General features: G+C 43.2%; 1 protein-coding gene and 1 long non-coding RNA gene across 3 annotated transcripts in view; one reads left to right on the top strand and one right to left on the bottom strand.

The window, feature by feature from the left end:
- LOC116666486 overlaps nucleotides 1-20,036 on the top strand; it is a 43,913-nt gene that overhangs the window by 8,651 nt on the left and 15,226 nt on the right. The window lies entirely within an intron of this gene.
- On the bottom strand, nucleotides 431-15,874 carry CBLIF (cobalamin binding intrinsic factor). The gene is made up of 9 exons (XM_006193631.3): nucleotides 15,652-15,874; nucleotides 14,282-14,458; nucleotides 13,475-13,588; nucleotides 12,905-13,045; nucleotides 11,168-11,349; nucleotides 6,889-7,066; nucleotides 5,298-5,499; nucleotides 3,021-3,139; nucleotides 431-634 (listed from the first exon to the last, which is right to left on the bottom strand). The coding sequence occupies exons 1-9, from the start codon at nucleotides 15,728-15,730 to the stop codon at nucleotides 573-575; spliced, it is 1,254 nt and encodes a 417-aa protein (XP_006193693.1). The 5' UTR covers nucleotides 15,731-15,874; the 3' UTR covers nucleotides 431-572.

A 20,036-nucleotide genomic window follows, 5' to 3' on the forward strand; every position in this document is an offset into this window, starting at 1 on the left:
ATTAAACATATATATATAAATTATATAACATATATATTTTACCCAGAACAAATGTTGGAAATGGAAGGGGAAAGTTATGATATAAGATCATTTACCTAGTTCATCATTTACCACCTGGGAGTTCCATATGAGATAATTTGGGTCATTTCATGTATGTATGTCTGTATATATGTTTACACTAGGTGATCTGAAAAGGAGTACTTGGTATAAGCAATAAAAATAGGAATTTTAAAAAAATATCATTTCATTTATAGAATAAAAGATGGTGGTCGTAAATTAATCAAAAAAGTCAGAATGACCTCCAAAAATTTTAGCCAGGCTCCCTCCTCTCACCTCACCCTGGTTTTAAATGGTCATTGCTGCGAGAGGCTGGACTTTTTCTTTCATGGCTCATGGATGTTGAGACTCCAGGGAAGTTTGCATCCTTTATTTTACATAGAAGTTCCTATATTTTAACCAGGAATATGGTAGTGTTGTAGAGATCCACTTTTTTTCATAGATTTGAAATGATGTGAAAAAAATTTCCAGTTGTCCTCTGGAGACATTCAATCAAAGCTGACCCCGCCTCCTCCTTAGTACTGTGTGAAGTTGGCTGTGATGTGCTCGTGGTTGAAGGGTATGTAGTCAGCAACTCCTGGAAATGAGCAGAGAAGAACATGAGGTGACTGTGGTGCCTATAACCACTCCCACCTCCCATAGGATCAGCCCATTAGATTGGCTGGAGGAGCAAAACCTCCGTAGAGTGAAATGGGCAGCTTAATTTGTATGGAAGGAGCATGGAATTGAGATTCAGGGGGTCCTTGGTTGCAGGCTCTCAGTTGTCATGTGGAGCACGGCTTTGGGCAAGCCCCTTAGATCATGCAATGAGGGGAGGGTATAGCTCAGTTGCAGAGCACAGTCTTAGCATGCATGAGTCCTGGGTTCAATCCCCAGTACCTCCATTAAAAAAAAAAAGATTGCACGAGACTCCTTCCCTCATACATAAAATTGTACTACTGGCGTTTACGCTGAACAGTTATCTTCAAGATTAGAAACAATGACTGCAAAGTGTCTAAGTCAGTACTTGACACATAATAAATGTGCAGTAAACGGTGGTTATTATTAAAATGGCTTATTTAAGCCAAATTTAGAGCATCCAAGGCAGGAACTCGTGTTCACTCTGGAAGATTTTTGTAAGAAATAAAGAAGATTGGTGGGTTGAGAATTCTTCTTTCTGGGCAGGAAAGACAGATGATGACAATATCCATGCTTAACTCTGAAGTAGCCACAATGACAGAGAAGAAAAGTAACTGGCAGACCTGAGAATCCGCCTGATTGGAGTTCCCGGGGCAATTCTGGAGATGAAGGCGATAGAAGAGCTAATAACCGTAATGATCAGCATTTTAAAACAAATGCTGTGCGAGAGACACTGTACTTACACACTTCAAACACATCATTTCTAATCCTCACCATAACGTATGAAATGGTTTTCGCTATTTCCATGTGATAGCTGTGGAAACTGTGGCTCAGAGAAGATTCACTGTTTCCCTAATGAAGCTAGAAAACACAAGGAGGGGCTTCTAACTGAAGCCTCTGTGACTCAGAGATGTTTACTACATGCTTTGCTGCAATTCCACAGATTCTGACTGGCCAGATTTCGTTCAATCCATGATGGGCTCTAAGAAAAAATGCCTCTGTAATCTTGGATAGTGAAGCATCTTGACAGAGCCCCAGTCTCGGCTCTGCTATGACTAAATGGACCTCACATCACTGCGCACAGTGGGAATTAGCATCAGGTTGACCAGCAGCACCATCCTTAGACAAAACCAGAGACCGGTGCTGCTTCTAAGTCAGAGGATCTTTCAGGATTTGTGCAAAAATTTTAAAGAATGTTAAGGTTTTGCTGAAGTTGGATTTATTCTTCCCACTTCCCCCACAAACATTCCTCCTTTTGGAAATTTAAAAACAAAACAAAACGAAACAAAAAATACCACAAAAGAAGGCGAAGAATGGATTTGGAGGAAGCTGTGGTCCCGAGCACACTCATCTGGAGCGTGATTGTCTGCTCTGTCACAGGCCACAGCAGTGACTCGTGCAAGCCCCTCATGCGTCTCAGACTTAGTGTCTTTGCAAAAAGACCGTCACTGACACCTACAGAGGTGATGCGAGTGTGAAGTAAGATAAGGTTACTACATAAACGGCTGTTACTCTTATCCCTCACATTTATTTCCCATTGGCTATGAATTCCCTGTTCTCTTGTTTTACACACACATGTTTAATTTTTTAATCCCAATGTGATCTTCTTAGATCACATACTACTTTTTTTTGTTGTTTTTGCTTGTTTGTTTTTGGTCTTTCTCACACTATCTGCTTTTTCCTTCTTTAACTCTTATTGCTTTAAGTAGGTCTGGCCACTTGTTTCCTGGATATTTTCCCACTGGCTCAGAGCAGAGCTAGGATTCTTTTTTATTTTTCAGTGTCAATTTTTCTTTCTTTCTTTTTTTTTTTTTTCACGTTTCAGTATAGTCAGTTTTCAATGTTGTGTCAATTTCTAGTGTGCAGCATAATATTTCAATCATCTATCTATCTATCTATCTATCTACGCATATATTCCTTTTCATATTCTTTTTCATTATAGGTTACTACAAGATATTGAATGTAGTTCCCTGTGCTAGACAGAAGGAACATGTTGTTTATTTATTTTATGTATAGTAGTGTAGTATCTGCAAATCTCAAACTCCCAATTTATTCTTTCTCACCCCAGGATTCTTGATTTAAAAAAAATTATTTTAGATATTCACCCACGCAGTCTATCATCTATCTATCATCTACCTATCATGACTGTATATATATTCATAGTCTATTTGCATATGTACATACATATGTAGCCACTGTACATGCAATTACAGTGTATACACACACAACCTCATAATTATTTATTGATTAAATGAATGAATGAGTTAAATAAGGAGTTGAAAGACTGTAGCCTTCAAATTGTGGAGGCTACAGTCAAATTGCCCTCAGTCCTTCCTGTCTCTCACCTTCATTTAAAGGTGTTGTGCCACTCAGGAACTGCCAATATGTCTTATGATTAACATTTTCAGTGATACCGTTAATAGAAGAGACAATAGGTCCCCAGGATGTCATTGTGGTTTCAAATCTGTAAGAATAAAATCAGATATAATTAATACCTCATCTTAAATCAGGCAATAAGAAGTTAAGACGAAGGGACAGAGACATTCTAAATGCTTTAAAGATCAGAAAAGTCATGTTTAAAGAGAAAATGTAAATAACCAATACGCATGAAGTTACTTCACTTGGAGTTAAATAAAAATAAATGGATTCAAAAAAATCAATAAGCAAATTTAAAACATGTAAATGTCAAACAATGGGCAAAAAATTAGGTGAGTGATGGGATGAATATCCAAGATTGAATATTTTGCAGTTATGAAAATGATACCTTTCAGTGACATGGGAAAATGCAAAATGCATGCAATAATAATTTTAAATGAAATGTGGTACATGCATTGTGTAAGAAATATCTATCCTGTGTATATTATGAACCACAACTATTTGTAATACACATGGAGAAAAACAAAATTATTAAAAAATTATTGAAAACATCAACAAAATTATAAAAAGATATTGACAGTGATTATATGGTAGCTACACTATAGAGATGCTGTTTTCTTTATGTTTTTCCCCCTCAAAATTCCTACTATGTATATTTTTATTACATTTATAATTAGAAAAAGAAAAGTCAGGCAAAATTAAAGCTAAGCTTAGAGAAGAAGTAAAGTATATTCCGAGGGTTTGTAGAAAATGAAGTATTCTTGAAATGCGATCTTCATCCTGGCCTGTTGTACAGAAGTCAAGGAAGTTCTGGAGGTGGCCAGGAGCAACAGACGCACATACTTACCCTACCCCTGGGGAATAGATCCCATGTCGCTCAATCGTCAATTCCTTGGCCTTTGTCAGTCTTTCTCCTGGACGTCTCTGAAGAATTTGGATAGTGCCATCTTGCCTTTGAAAGTATCGCCTCTTTTCTTTCCCAAAACCTGGCATCTCCCCTCTCCTCCTCCTCTAGCTTGGTCCTCTCCATATTTCTCTCCTGCTTCCTCTTTTTACAGACGATAAACTTTCCCCAAAGTTTAATGTGCTCCTCTGTGATTTATTTCTATATTCTTGCCTTTCCTGATCGGACAGGAGAGCACGAGCTTCAGAGTCAGTGAAATCTGGGTTCAGATCTCAACTCTGCTAGTTACACGTTATGTGATCTTCAGAATATTACTTAACCTCTTTGGGTCTAAGTGGTTGGAGCTGTAAAATGGGCATAATTGTATGTCTCATGGTTTGGTTGGAAGCATCCTATCTGCCACCTACTACATGGTCCTTAACTTCAGCCACCCCCTCTATTAGACGATTACACAATCTCTTTTGCTTGTCCTGCCCTCTTTTTCTAGAACTTCCCTTATATCCTACAAAGCTGCCTTCTCTGTCTGTTTCAAGTACTGACATTTAAACGTGTTTGGATGAATTGTGTTTTTGCCTGAAGGACATTCTCTCTTTCTGACACTCCTATCAATAGCTTTGAAGCTTCTTTCTCTGGACCCCCACATCCAGTCACACATGAGCCCTGGGGAGTCTTCCCTGGGATGAGTCCATTTATCCTCGATGGGGTCCTCATCACTTCACAGCTTCACTCCTGTAGTCACGCCCTCACTTTCCTCCTTGTCTCTCATTCTCCAACCCAATTAACATTTTGCAACATGACTTTCCTCACTCAAAACTTGCAATGCAACATAAAGTCCAACCTCCTTAGCCTGGCATTTCAGGCTTTTTACAATATCACACAGCCTATCCTTCCAGACATCCCTCACTTAATTCGGTCCTGTATTCTCTTCTCTAGTCAAGCTGGTCTACTCATTGACCCTAAATTCCTTGCTCACTCCTGCCTCCAATGCTTTGTTCTCACCATCCCCTCTTCCTAGAATCCCATCCTCCCATATCTTCTGGTATAGTAGCTATTCTTTGCATGTGGTCCAAAGCCACGAACCTTCCTTGACTATCCTGAGCCACCAAGGGCTCTCTCTCCTTTGAGTTCCTGTTTTGAAAATTCCATCATACATTGACTTGTAGGATTTAATTTCTATGAGAGCCTTGCCTAGTTACTAGATTGCAGACTCCTCAAGGGACTATTAAGTAAAGATCTGTTAAGTCATCAGAAGGAAAAAAGTAAGAAATTGAAGGAAGGAAAGAGAGAGAATGGAATTCAGGCTGGTCTCGGGGACAGGGCGACTGTCACCTGTAGCACTCACTTGAACTTGGGATTCTCATGCTGTGCCTCCTCTAGAACCACGAGCAGCACTGATCCTTTTCTCACGCTGACACTGATGGTCTCATTGAAGAGCAGCTCCACGCCCCTCAGCTGGTTGTTTATGGTGTATATGACGGTGATGTTGGAAGCTGAGGTGGGGACAGTGCTGGGGTGGTTGGATAGAGTTGGTTGCACCTCGTGATCTGTGGAGAGCAGAGAGGCCAAATTTGTTAAAGATTACGGGGTTTGTAGTTCAGGTGCAAAATCTCTGTTATTGGCAACTCATCCCAGAAAACATGTCAAGAAACGATCATGATTTTGTGTCCTTTGTGGATTGTTCTGAGGAACTAGTTTGATCTAGGAAGCTCTCATTTCCATTCTGGAGAGCTGATCAGAGCTGGCGGCTGACAGCTGGCTTTATAACAAACACTAATTTTGTTAAAAGAATTTGTAACCCGAAGGGAGAATTGCGAGCCTTTAGTCCTGTATTTTACACGGTACTCACTGTTCACTTGTGGTTAACCGAAGAATTAACTTTTGTTAATTCTTTCACTTTTGTTAACCCGAAGAATCTGGGAGCAGAGGTAGTAAGTTTCAGACCATGTAACAGAATACCTGGGGAACTAGTGTAGAATCCTAGGAGGAAATTCATGGCCACCTTGTTAAAGTTGGGAAGCAGCCCAGGGAGTTAGGTGAATATGACTGTGTGTGGTATGACTGGGGTCAGGTTGCTTAACTGTGGTCTCGGTGGATTCTGTCCTGAGACAGACGAGGAGCTTACTAATCTCTGCTCATCTTAGGAAGTCCATGCAACATACAATGAATAACACTTTATGTTAGTATTTGCTTGGAAAGAAGAGTCTGAGAAATCTGTACCAAAGGCTAGCTATCTCTGGAATGATAAAATTTTCATGCAGGACCCTACTTTCTAAATGTGCATTTCTGTGGTGTTTGAATTTTAAGTATTTCTGTATTATATTTGTAATTGGATAAAATATAGGTATTTCAAGTAAAAAGGTAAAATGCCAGGTTTCCACTCCATTTCTCTGATGTGCTGTGAGCACACAGGCTTCATATTGAGATCTCCAGGTCAGCTCTGTTCTTCTCCTAAGCCTCCCAGACAAACTCAATAATTGGTCACGCTTTCTTTGCTTTTGCACTGTGTGTGACTTCTATTCCTATTTCATTCTCCCAAATAGTGTAGTTTATGTCTACCTACTGTCTCCTGACTTTGTAAAGAGAAGATATGATAAGACACTGCATTAAGTTTAGTAGCTTTGTCAAATAAATGCAGTTGTATATAATTTGATTGTTAGGCTCATAGACCTTCTCTCTCCACCAGCATCCCATGAAATGCTTTGTGTAGAAGCGCTCAGTAAATGTGTGCGTGGGGGCTGAAGTCTGAGGGCAGGGCAGCATGGCTGCGTGCTGGCACACAGCTCCTGGGGATGAGAAATCAGATGTGGCTCTGCCTACCTGGGAGTCATGGATACAGAAAGCCCTTATGCCACTTAAAATTGGCCCCCCATATCATTCCTGGTGTAAGTTGCCACTTTATGACAAAGGGAGAGGCAGAGGTTAAGAGTTCTTACCAGGGCTGCAAGACACATGGGGCACATCTAGGTACGTCTTGCCTTTCAAGGAAGGGAGGATTTGGGCAATGGACATGGGGTTGTAGAACACCCCCTCCTTAATCTCCGTGAGTACAGCATCCATGGTCTTCTCGCAGTCCCACTCATTACTAGGCTGCTCAGGTGACACAGAGAGCGCCTAGGAGAGGGGGGAGAGAGAGAGAGAGAGAGAGAGAGAGAGAGAAAGATTAGGCATAGCTGAGAGCTGGCCTTCCTAAGGGATAGACTTGATCACTAACCTTTGAGATCCACCAGAGTCCAAAACCAAAGCTGCACAAAGTTGGGGACAACATCTGTCTTCTCTACAGATGTGTCCCCATCGCGTGTGTCTGTCAGTGCCCATCACGTAGTAGTCACACAACAGATGTCTGGGCAACATTCAGATTCAGGGAGTGCTACTGGGACGGCTGTGTTTACTGACAGTTCTTGGACGCAGAATGAGGGCAAGAGCTGAGACAAGCCAGCTCTCGGGGAAGCCCCAGTCCAGGACACCCTGGCCGCCCACCGGCAGTAGACGTCTGTGGGTTTTTGTTGTACTGCATGCCCTTTGGTGGACTCTTCCCACATTTGGTGGCCATGTCAGGACTGTCAGCCAGAAGCTCCACAACCCTGGCTACAAGGGCGGACTGACTGTCTGGGCAGGGCTGATCACAGAGGGCCATCTTCTTGTTGACAGTGACTAGGGGGGCACACGCACTAATCAGAGTCCTTCCCTGACACACAGACACTGGAAGAGGGGAGCACTTGTCCCGCTGCTGGGGTTAGTAATCACTGAGCTGCTGGTGACCATCTTTCTCAGTCACTTGGAAGAAGCCATCCAGCAGAAGAGAATGAGCAAAACCAGGGCTGAGAGATGATAAAAGAGTGATTGCTGATATCATGATTTGAGCCCTTTATTCTGATTAATCCTGAAATCACCTAATCCAGCCCTGGGTTCCCCCAGTTAATGTGAAATAATGAAGCCTCATCTTTTTCTTAACCAAAAGTTATTTGGGTTTCTGTTATTTGCAGAGTCTTGATTAATACCCCTAGCAAGTCATCCTACTTTGCTGAATTTTGTATCTCATGGGTAAAATAGACATCATAATTCCTGCCTACCTTTGGGGTGGTCCCTGGGGATTCAGATGGGATGCTATGCAGAAGCATTTGGTCCCGTGTGATGTGGAAGCTGTCCTCACCACCTCCCTCCCTCTAGGGTTGTGCTGAGCACAGCCACAAGGGCGTGTTAATGGATCAGCGTTAACTGCTGATGACTGATTCACCTGAAGCTTCACATCGGATGTGGTAGAGGAGAGAGGGGATCTAGAAATGGCTCTGTAAGCTAGAGGCGGTGGTATGAGCAACCAGGAGGTTTTTGACAGGCACTGTTCACCTCGGTAACCATGATGATGGCTCTTCCCAGAGTCACTTTACAGGGCAGTTTGGTCACAGGGCATCAGGTAGGTACTCAGCTACCATATCTTGTCCACTTGCCATACAGTCACCTTCCAAATCCCACCAAGCAAGATGGATCCCATTGGGATAAAACATTACCCACACCAACCCTCTGGAGAGGAGTAATGCATTAACTGTTAGAAGTCATTAATAACTTTGCATTAAGAAGTTTATCTCTCCAAGCTGAGTTACTGTCAGAAGAAGAACCTTGAAAGCATTGGAATATTGATGGAAGAAAGAGGAGGAATTCCAGAACAGGGGAAGTTGCCCCTAAGTGCATCTGGGAAGCAATGTGAGTGGCCTAGGCCACTTGAAGGGCACTGCCAGCTGGGAGAGGGTGAGTGAAGGCTGAAAAGGAAGCTTAATGTCACCTCTCTTCCTGGGAGAGACCACAGACAATTATTAAACCCCTCCCTGAGCCTGATTTTTTTTTTTTATGCCTTTGCTATTATAGGGAAAATGCAATTCAGGGAAATTCATTATTTGCCTAAGATGATGGCCAATCTGGGATTCAAACCCAAGTTGTCACAGCCTTAGAAGCTTTTGTGTTTCTACAACAGAACATTTTAGATTAGATAAGGGTTATATGTGAGACATCTGGTGATTTCAGACTTCAGACTGCCTGGGTGAACTGTGGCTGTGAGCCATGAGGGGGAGGGAGAGGTTCTGTATTCTAACTGACATGACATCCACGTGGTCTTTGCTATCTGGCTGTGGTCCTGCCTTTTTCCAAAGAACAGCTTTAATTCCCAGGTACAGCTTATCAGGGTGCACCCCGCAGGTGATAACACCCCAAACACAGTTCAGAAAGCAAATTAGCAAAAGCAAACACTTCTCTGTCTGGCACTGAGGTTATTTTAAGGTTATTTTAAGAGAGTCATAAATAAAGCTTGTCTTCTATTCCTTCCAGACTGCCTTTGTTCCTCCACAGAGCATTCTAGACCTGAGCCCTGGGAATGCTCCTGTATGACTCAGCCATAGAAACGGTGTTTTTTTTTGTTCTATGGCAAACTTTCATTGACCACGACATGATGTAGAAAGTGGCTTTGTGTTCATGAGTTGTTCCTATGGAACGTTGGAGCAGGGGACTTCGTGTGTTTAACATGAGCTAATTTCTTAGTCTGTTTATGCCCTTTGCTAATTTTTAAATTTGAATTTTAAAAAGTATTTTTAATTGAGATAAAATTGACATACAACATACTTGTTTCACGTAATGATTTGATATTTGTGCCTGTTGTGAAATGATCACAATAAATCTAGTTAACATCCATCACCACATAGTTTCTTGTGGTAAGAACTTTTAAGATTTACTCTCTTAGAAACTTTCAAATGTAAAAATTATTAACTGTAGTCACCACACTGTACATGGTATTGCTAATTTTTAACGTATGCAACATCAAACCAGTCTCCATCCGTCTGCACTAGTCCAGAGCCAAATTAGGTGTAGAGCTGGCATTGTAACTCCATGACTATGTTTCTTTTCTTCTTTATTTTCAACCTGATGTGTGTATAGTTGATTTACAATATTATATTAGTTCCAGATGAACAGTGGAGTGATTCAGTATTTTTGCAGCTTTTACTCCGTTATAGACTATTACAAGACAATGACTATAACTCCCTGGCTATACAGTGTATCCTTGTTGCTGATCTATTTTGTGCACAGCAGTTTGTATCTGTTATTCCCATGCCCTGGTTTGTCCCTCCTCCCTTCCCTCTCCCCTTTGGTGACCACAGGTTTGTTTTCTCCATCTAGGAGTCTGTTTCTGGTTTGCGTATTCATTCATTTGTATTATTTTTTAGACTCCACGTCTCAGTGGCATCACACAGCATTTGTCTTTCTCAGTCTGATTTAGTTTACTAAAAATAATATTATGATTCTTTGTTTCTTGGGCTTTACAAGTTGGGAAGGTCATGATGTATTTTTTTTTTTTCTACTAATCCCATAGGGCATTTTGAGCCTTTGGAGCACAGATTTCTTAGTTTGGACTGAAGGATTTGGCCTTTAATTTCTCATTCTAGTTGGTTCTCTCTCCCCAGTATTATAGGTGTGTCTTCCATGGGAGGAGGCTACCCTAATCAACAGAGGGGGAGGGGTGTGTGTCTGTGTGTCTGTGTGTATCTGTGTGTGTGGTTGTATTTGGAGTGATACCAAGCAGCATCTTATAGAATCCAAGCCCGAGAATCTACACTAGGGACTCACAGGACTGAGTGCGGACTTGATGACCAGACACGCCTGGCTCTGCCATGTTAGGGCTCTTTGTGAGGCTGAAATGAGATTGAGACATAAAAGAGCTTGACAAAGATTAGCTGTCCAGTCAGCTTTAGATTATTTTCATTAATCATTTTGACCACAGTCCCGCCTTTTTTGGATCAAGATAACTGGCTAATAAAAGAACACTTGATTGGCAAGATGGAGTCAGAAGATTTAAAATTTTTTGAGAACCTAATTTAATATCCTTATTTTTTATATGTTCAACTTCTCAATAGTCTATAATTATTTTGAACAAATTGATCATTATTAATAATAGACCAATACGTTTCTTGGATTTATTTATTTCTCTTTTTTTCGTAAGGGAGAAGAGTTCATGTTTATTAGTTTTTATACTTTGTCTATGAGGTAGGGGGGAAATTAACACTTACCTGCATTTTGCTGCTAGAGGAACTGATGCACAGGTGCCATAAGGAATCTAGCCCGAGTCACACTGGCTGGCCTTCCCCGGAGACACTGGCAGAAGCCTGGTGTCTCCGTCCCGCAGCCCAGGCTCACCGGCGTGGACCCCGCGAGGAGCCCCGGCGGCGCGCTCACCTGCATGGCCAGGCCAGTGCTGTAGATGTCTCCGATGATGCCATCGTCCTGGATCCTCGTGCTGATGTCCTCCACGATGTTCTTCAGCACCTGAGCGAACAGGGCTCTGTAACCTTCCTCTGAACCTACAGGGATCTTGTTGTACATGCAGGTCAGAGCCAAGGTAGCCACTGCTCCTGTGTCTGTGGATCACAGCGGGGGAATCAGACCACCACAAGCACAGCGGGGAACAAGTAACATCCATTGTGTGCTTATTGTGTTCCTGGTACATTATCCCCTTTACCCTTCAGGACAGTTTGTGAAAGAAGACCTATAATTATCTCCATTTAAGGAATAAGGAAATGGAGGCTCAGAGAGGTTAGGTAACTACCCAAAGGCACACAGCTAGTAAGTAGCAGCACTGGGGCCTGAATGCAGTCTGTATGACTCCACAGCTTGGGCTCTGAATTAAAGAGACTAGCAGTATATTCACTCCCACTTCTCTTGGCCCAGTGTTTATCTTTCAAGATGGCAGCAGTTCTTGAACGCCCAGCCATTACCACCTTTCAGTGAAGCCTCCTCGGTCATCCCAGCGCAGTGGGCGTGGTCTCTTTCCTGGATTCCTTTAGCCTTTGCTGTCTGTACCTGGGTTCCAGTCTCGGCACTCCCGGCTGTTACTGTGCAACGTGAGCTCTTGGATGGTGGGGGGCTCTGCATCCCCCGTGGGACCCAGCACAGGGGCTTTTCTGGCTATTTCATTTTTATTATGTGTGAACTGAATGAGCAAACTCTTGCCTGATGAGACCAGAACAAATCAAAGATGTGCCAGATGGCTTTTTTTTTTTTTCATTGATCTTTTCCTCCCCACCCTAATCTCCAACTGAAAGTTGCATAACCTCATTAAGGCTGACGGTGTTTCAAGGAAGTCCATATTTCCTGAACTGGCAGAGATGCCGCAGGGATGCCTGAGGTCCCAGCTGGGAAACAGAGGCCAGTCTGTTTGAAGGTACTTGAGTAAATATGTACCCTCCTGTTGGTCTGATAGAGCCTGAAATGCGCCAGGTTGCTGATGAGGCACGCATAAGGGGTGAAATAGCCATGCGGTTGCTTAGAGAGTGGCAGGGGAGAAAAGATGACCGCGAATGGGGGGATGCGGTGGCCCTCAGAGAGGGTGTCATACACAGAAGGGATCGTTAGGCGCAGGAGAGTGGACAGAAGGATGGTGTTGTAGAGGATAAAGCTTCCATTCGCAAGCAGCCAAGGGCTTGCAGAAGAAAGGAACAAGATGCTTCTAGTGTAGCCTGGGAGGGGTGCATCATGGGTTTAGGGTTCAGAGAGCAGCTGTTTAATAGAAAGAGAATGTCTGGATGTTGTAAGGGGAAGCACTGAGAAGAATAGAGTGTGGAAGCGTTCAGGGTGGGGCTGAATCTAGACACTGATTTAATAATTTAATCATTTATCTGGGGATGGCTCCCGACTTCGGCAACATGTTTATGATTCCTAGTGGAGATTCTGTACCTGCCAGATGTGTCAAGCATTGTCCTGGTTTCTGTGTTTCACTTTCTTTTGTTCATCTATTCCTTAATTCACTGGTCCAAGAAATATTTGCTAAGTATCTCTTATCTATAGACATTTTCATGGTCCTCAGCTCCTCCTCCGTGGAAAGCTCCCCTCTCCCACTTTCCCCTCCATCTCAGTGCTTCGGTGCCCTTGATGGTCCTGGCTCAGGGCAGTGTTTGAAAGTGGTGACCTACTCACCCATATTGAAGGGAGAGGAATTGGCCAGCAGGGTCTTGGCGAAGCGGGCTGCTGTCGGTAAGGCCGCCTCCGGGTTGTTCTGGCACAGCGCCAGGATGGCCAGACTGGGTCCATAGAAGGTTGACGCATGGTCATCGGTGCCTTGGAAGGGGAGAGAGGGCTTTCAGAAGACTAATGTTCCCCACAGGGAATGTATTTGTGAAAAAGGAAAAGCCAAAGCGTTTACATTGAAGTTGTCAGAAAACCTGTCCCAAAAGAAAGATACCATATTGGTCAGAGAGAACTTCCATGGTCTTAGAATGAGAATGTCATGCGGTTTGACAATAGAGTAAAAGGGGTGTGGCTGTCTTCAGGTGATGTCGTAAGTCTGTGTCCCTGGGATAGAGGTCTTTTCCAGTCCACTGGCTTGGAAGTGGATGTCTCACTCATGGGACTAGCAGAGTGGAACTGAGTGGAGGTACATTGTGTCTCTTCCTAGACTTCCACTCTCCCATCCTTTTCTTTATAGATTTAAAATTCTCAGGAAGGACCATTTGCCTCACTTCCCCTTCCCTTCTGATGAGGTCTTACTTGAAGGTGCCCAGTTCTCCATTTGTTCCTGTAGGATGGATACTCTGTCCCCGGGGTCTCGACAGGAGGAGGTGAGGGCCATGATGGTGAGGGCGAGCTGACCAGCGGTCAGGTCTGTAAAGGAGAGGACAGCATTGTTAAACAAAGCTGTTCTTAGGAGAGCACCAGGGGCCAGGGCTGAGCTCTCTGTTTCTTTCCAGATCATTTTGATTTTTTACAATAATGTGATTAGGTAATTTTTGATCTTTCTTGAGGAAAGAAGTATGGGAAAATACAGAAGGAATGTTTAATCTTGTGGCCTCTGTGTAACTTGACGACTCCTTCGGGAATCCCTGGTATCTGTTTACAAAAGTAGCAAGAATGCCCATACAAATTCATGTAGAAAAATGTGTGGTTACAAAATAATTTTAACTTTATTGTCTAACTTGAGCCTCAAGGCAGCTCCTGAGAGGTAGGCAGAACAAGGCTTTTGTTTTCATCATTGTTATTATTGCTATCAGTGTTACTGTTATTAGAATCGTCTGCATTTTGCAAACGAGGAAAGTGAGGTTGCTCAGGATCTGGGACCTGTTCAAGGTCACAGGGTGAATAAGTGGTGGAGCCAGACCCGGAAGCCTGTCTTTTACATCTACTCTAGAACGCTTTCTGTGAACGCCCTGACTTCACACGTATGTCCTTCCAGGTGCGTACGGAAAGGTGTTTGGGTGATTTAGGTTCAATCACAGGTAGCGCTGGGGTGGGGGGCCATGGAGTTGGGTCTGGGGGTGGAGATTCAGAGAGCATGCAGAGGGGACTCTGGCTTCTCACCGGCTGTGTCACTGGCCATGAGCTTGTAAGTCAGGAGCTTCTGGGCCTCCAAGTTGTAGGCTCCGGCCAGGTTCATGGCAATCAGGACGCTGGGGTTTGGGAAGGCTGAGTCAGTCACCGAACTCTCCATGAGCACCTGGATGTCATTAACCAAGGGCTGATCTTCCGAGGGGACAGCTGGGAAGAGCAAAGCCATTTACTAAACCTCTCACCCTCACTCCCTCTTCCCAGAAGACATGTTTTCTGACTCTTTTAGGAGATGATAGGATTAGCATTGGCATCCCCAAGGATGCCCACATTAGGGGTGATTATTAAAGAGACATGGAGAAAACACTGAGATTTTCTTTTGAGGCCAGTTAGTCCCTACCTCTTCCCAAATAAACCTTATCTTTAAGAAAGTGATTTTTCACTTAGTAATGTCAAACAATAAGACTCTGTGACCGAAAAATACTGCAAACCACATCAGTAAACAAAGAATGCTGAAGCCATCAAATCATCAGCAGCTGCCCCCCCCCCCCCCCCCCCCGTGAAGACAAGCCTGTAGCCCGGCCTCTGCAGCCTGCAGCCACTCACAGTGGTGCCCCCTGAGGGGACTCAGAGTAAGAAAAGACAGGACACTGGCCCTAGATAGCTAGGTGCTTGTCAAAGGAACGAATTCAATGAGCCCAAGTGTTTGCTTCCTCCCATACATAGAAAAGCACTAAATTCTTTAACTTGAGATGCCTGGTTTTCTTTAGATAACAAGCAATCTTTTATTGTTCCAACTACCTGGTCTTTACTATGAAGCTCCTGTATATCCTAGCTCCTCCCCTACCTCTTCGGAGCAGTCCCTCAGAGCGATCTGAGAGACTGTCATCTCAGCTCGAGTCCTCCCGCGAAATAAACATAACTCAACTTTTAGGCTGCGCATTTATTTCAGTCAACAACTCACAGGCATTTCATCCTGTTCTGAGTAGGTTCCATTAATATCCTTGCATCCATTTTTCCTTCCTCACTCCTATATGAAAAGAACGAAAGATCTGCAATATGACATATCTTCAGCAGGTACCCAGCATCCCCACTCATAGTGGTACCTGGTCACAACGGCCACTGAATGTCTCTCCTTGTACCATCAGCCATTAATTACCATTGTTCCTGCAACAATATTTCAGTCTCTCAAAATGCACAGACTTGCCTCTCAAAGAACTTATGCTCTGCAGTCAGGAAAGATGAACCCCACACACTCACGCCCTGACTCACCCATTTTGAAACTCCTATAGTGGTTGCTAATTTCGGGCACTTTCTCATCAGCAGACATCAGTGTCTGAGGCTTCTGCCTGTCCGCAGTGTCACTGCTTCCCTGACCTTCTCGGAAAAAACATCCTACTTACAGCATGAACTTCGGGTCTGGGTGCTGGCCCCAACCAGAGCCCAGAGAAGGGTCAGGAGCTGGAAGGCACTCCAGGCCATGCCACTCTGTCCTGCTGTCCGGTACCCGCCTCCAGTTCACAAGACCCAGTGTTTATGAGTTTTTCTCTACTTTTTCTTATATGTGTTTCTCTTTGTGAAATGGTCCGCCCTCCTCCCCACCCCCAGCCACTCCTAACCACTTATGCTGACCTCTCTCTCCCTGATAGAACAAATCGCCATTTGCTTATCTAAGTTTACCTCCTACAGACCCTCCAAGGTGTCTGAAGGTGACCTCTAGGCAGCACGGTCATATGAGACACTTGGGGCTTCGTATGTGATGAAGGCCATGGTGACAAAGTGTCCTTTACCCAAACCCTGGGAGGTTGGCTAATGTGTGAGTACAAAGGAGACTTCCTCCTAAGCCTTTTCACACCCAGACAGCCTTCAGATGGTTTATTGGCAATCACGTCACTAAACTTTGGGTGATTCCTGAGGCAGCACCTCACTTACGATCTGAGACACTTTCTTTACAATACGCCCTTTTAGGCTCTCAGGTGAGCATTGGCCAGGTGAGGCCTGGCTTTCTACAGTTAATTTAGTTGACATGACCTGGGGTCCAGCCTAGGCTCTTTGAAGTTGTTTGATGTCAGGCAAGCAATGGAGCAGTTTTCCAGATATTATTTTGTTTCTCCTTCCTTATCTGAGGATGAAAGCAGTTTCAAACTCCCAGGGCTTTCAGATACTATCTTTTAAAGTATGTAAATTAGAAAAAGTAGGATCAATTCTCACCTTTCATTCGTTTGTTCATTCATTCATTCATTCAAGTCAGAATTCAGGCTCTTTCTATACTAAAATGGGGATTGGGGGGTGGTTGGTTGTTGTAAACTTCTTGGTGTCAGAATCCTTTGTTCTTGCAGCTGTCCGCATAGGTCAGGTCATGGTGTCCCTGCAAACTTCCAATAAGACAAAGGTTATTTTCTATTCTGCAACTTTTAATCTTTATATAAATGGGAAAATGTTAGGCCCTTAAAGGTCAGAGCCTTGAGAATGGGCTGTCCTGTATATTTCAGGCTCTAGGCAACATTCTTTTACAAAAGGTGCAGAACCAGCATGACTGAGCACAGGAGACAGAGAACAGGGTTAGGGCTAAAGGGACAGATCTAATATGGGGTCAGATTTGCTCTTCCCTATTATCCTTGCTCATTCGGCTCCGCAGTCTAGTGTCTCTGGTTGTTCCCTGACCCTATCAGCCACCTTTGCCCTTGCTGTCCCCTCTGCCTGGGACATCCTTATTCCAAATATTCTCACGGTGGCTCCCTCACTTCTTTCACGTCTCTGCTCAAAGGTCAGTTTTTAGAGACGCTGTCAGTGTCCTTGAGATGAGTTAAGGCCGTGGGACCCAAGGCCACGATCACAGCATGTTTGTAGTACGCAGCAGATAATGATTGTACGCATGTGTCAATTATACAAGATTTAGAACAAAGAAAATAGAAGTACGCATGCGCTAGAGATATTCTGTAAGCTTCACGAACAAAGAAATTGACATTGCTCATGTGTTGGCAGAAAATAGATAAAAGCAGGACAGCTGCACCATAGAGCACGCGCACCCCCTTATGGCAATAAAATAAAGTGCTGTAAACTCCATGTTTGCTCCGGGTGAAGTCTGTTTTGCGGCATGGCAGCTCCTGGTGCATTTTTTTGGTTGGGCTGCTCACCTCCTCGAATCCCACTTCAGCCTCCCTCAGCTGACAGATGCCTTCCCAGATCATTGCATAGATGAAATAAAATTCTTATTTTATAGCAAGACAAAAAAAATTTAAGCATAAAAATTTTTCTCTGTGCTTTGACCTCCTCCCTCCCACCACTGTGCCTTGTGTATCTGCGCTGTACTTCAACTAAACCTCCCCAGTCAGCAGAGATACCTGCTCAGCCATAAGGAGCAACATTCTCCTGACACTGACAGCTCCTTAGAAGATAACATTTCTTCTTTTCTTTTTAAATTAAAAAAATTTTTAAAAATTTTATTGAAATATAGTTAGTTACAATGTATCCATTTCTGGTACACAGCACAATGTCCCAGTCATGCATATATATACATATATTCATTTTCATATTGTTTTTCATTAAAGGTTATTACAAGATATTGAATATAGTTCCCTGTGTATACAGAAGAAATTTGGTTTTTTTAATCTATCTTTTATATATAGTGGTTAATGTTTGCAAATCACAAACTCCCAAATTTATCCCTTTCTGCCCCCTTTCCCCTGGTAGCCATAAGATTGTTTACTATGTCTGCAAGTCTGTTTCTGTTTTGTAAATGAGTTCATTAGTGTCCTATTTTTAGTTTCTTTTTTCTTTTTTAGATTCCACATATGAGTGACATATGGTATTTTTCTTTCTCTTTCTGGCTTCCTTTACTTAGAATGACAATCTCCTTCTTGATCTTGTAAGAGGTCTCATGACCCCCCAGGATGATGCTTAAATCTGAAATATGTAAACTGTCAGCAGTACATGAATCCCCACTCCCACTCCCCTCCGAGAGGTCTGTGTCCTAATCTCCGGAGTCTGTGAACATGTTAGGTTACATGGTAATGGGAATTAAGTTTGCTGTTAAACCAACTTTAAGATCAGAAGGTTATCTTGGATTATCTGGATGGGCCCAAGGTCATCACGGGGGTCCTTATATGTGGGAGAGAGAGGCAGGAAAGTTAGAGTCTGAGAAGTCGATATGATGATGGAAGGAGAGGTCAGAGGGATACAATTGCTGGCTTTGAAGATGGCGTCAGTTGTGAGCCTTGGAACGCAGGATTCCTCCAGAAGCTAGAACACGCAAGGACGTAGATTCTCTCCTAGAAGCTCCAGAGGAACATAGCCCTTTCAACACTTTGACTTTAGCCCAGTGAGTCCCAGTTCAGACTTCTGACTTCCAACAGTGTATGAGAATACATTTGCCTTTGTTTTAAGCCAGTACACCTGCTGTAATTTGTTACAGCAGTAGTAAGAATCTCATACAGGATCGGGAACCAGTATAGCACTGACCGTGGGTTCCAGAGCCCGCTCATAACCATCCTGAGATGACCCATGCACCCTTGGTGTGCCTTCTCTTTAAACAGACATTTTCTTGTAAATGATCACTTACGGCCCTAGTTGCTTCAAGACTAATGTTGACACAGTTGTTTCCATTAGCAAACAACTTCCAGAACAGGAACCACAGATACCCTACATTTCTTAACTAATAGGTTTTGACAGTCCTTGGCTAACTCTTGACTGGGCTTGTACATATCGGTAGGGATGTCTCAGAATGCAAGTGCGGCCAGAGCTAGGTTCACTGGCCAATGTTAGTGGAATGCCACAGCAGAGGTATTCCACTGATCTTCAAGTCCATCTCTGGGATTAAAGGCATTTCTATCAGACAGCAGTGTTACTACCTTCTGCTTAGAGACCACTGGCTGGGAGACTCTCTGTCAAAAATGGAGGCTAGTAACTGGAGGAGAGTGTTGGAAAACATAGTGGCCTAAAGTGAGAGTTGATATTCGATCCAATCAGAATTATATGAGAATCGCAAAGAAAATAACTTTAATGCTGTGATGGCATGTTATTTGATTCCATGTCGGTGTACCAATTAGACTAATTTCTTGTATCACATTTGGGAAAATAGGTCTAATACAAATTGGTGTCTTTGCTGATATTGATGGAATATTGTTGACAATTGGCTAGAATCGTGGAGAGAGTTAGGGATTTCAGAGAGACCGATTCCAATTTTGTTCTATGGGGATTCAGTTTCATAGGTTAATTTTGGTGTCGATACTTTCTGTTATTTTGACATATTTGCATTTCTGTTTTTTTGCCTGAGCTTTCTTATTTTTCCTTATGGACAACATTGACTATAGGTGCTGATTTTCCCGAGATAGTCCTAGTTCTTAATTTTTTTTCCCTGAGTGTAATTATTAATGGCGTTCAGTTTCCCTCTTAATAGTGTTGTGGTGGATGATAAACTGCATGGTCACACTATTTATGATGGACAGTAAGGCCGGGTATAAGATTTTGCATATTCATGACCTCAAACCATTATCCTTCAATTTCACGTAGATTGTATAGGTAACAAACAGATCTGACAGCTGGTACCCCTTGCTAACAGCACCGTGGAGGTCCCTCATCTCTAACTTAGCTTTCAAGATGCGACACAGACCCAAAAGGATAGAATCCCTTGATGCCCAGTTGTGAAGTCACCTGTCTCACCCAGTTACTGAAGGCCAGGGCAGAGCTGAACTGAGAGTTGAGGCTCCATACCAGAAAGCACTGTGTAGGAAGAGGGTTCAAACCCCGAGAAGCAGGGTTGTTGGTGGAGGGGAGGAAGCTAAGATTA

The sequence above is a fragment of the Camelus ferus genome, chromosome 10, assembly GCF_009834535.1.
Source record: "Camelus ferus isolate YT-003-E chromosome 10, BCGSAC_Cfer_1.0, whole genome shotgun sequence".
Taxonomy (NCBI): Eukaryota; Metazoa; Chordata; class Mammalia; order Artiodactyla; family Camelidae; genus Camelus; species Camelus ferus.

Bases quoted from the DNA above. Each gene is read 5' to 3' on its own strand.
- CBLIF (XM_006193631.3), bottom strand. From the start codon at position 15,730: ATGGCCTGGAGTGCCTTCCAGCTCCTGACCCTTCTCTGGGCTCTGGTT. The intron at 13,046-13,474 runs GTAAGACCTCAT...TCCCCTTCCAAG, and splicing joins GGAGAACTGGGCACCTTCAA to GCACCGATGACCATGCGTCA. The intron at 3,140-5,297 runs GTGAGTGCTACA...TTATTCTTACAG, and splicing joins CATGAGAATCCCAAGTTCAA to ATTTGAAACCACAATGACAT.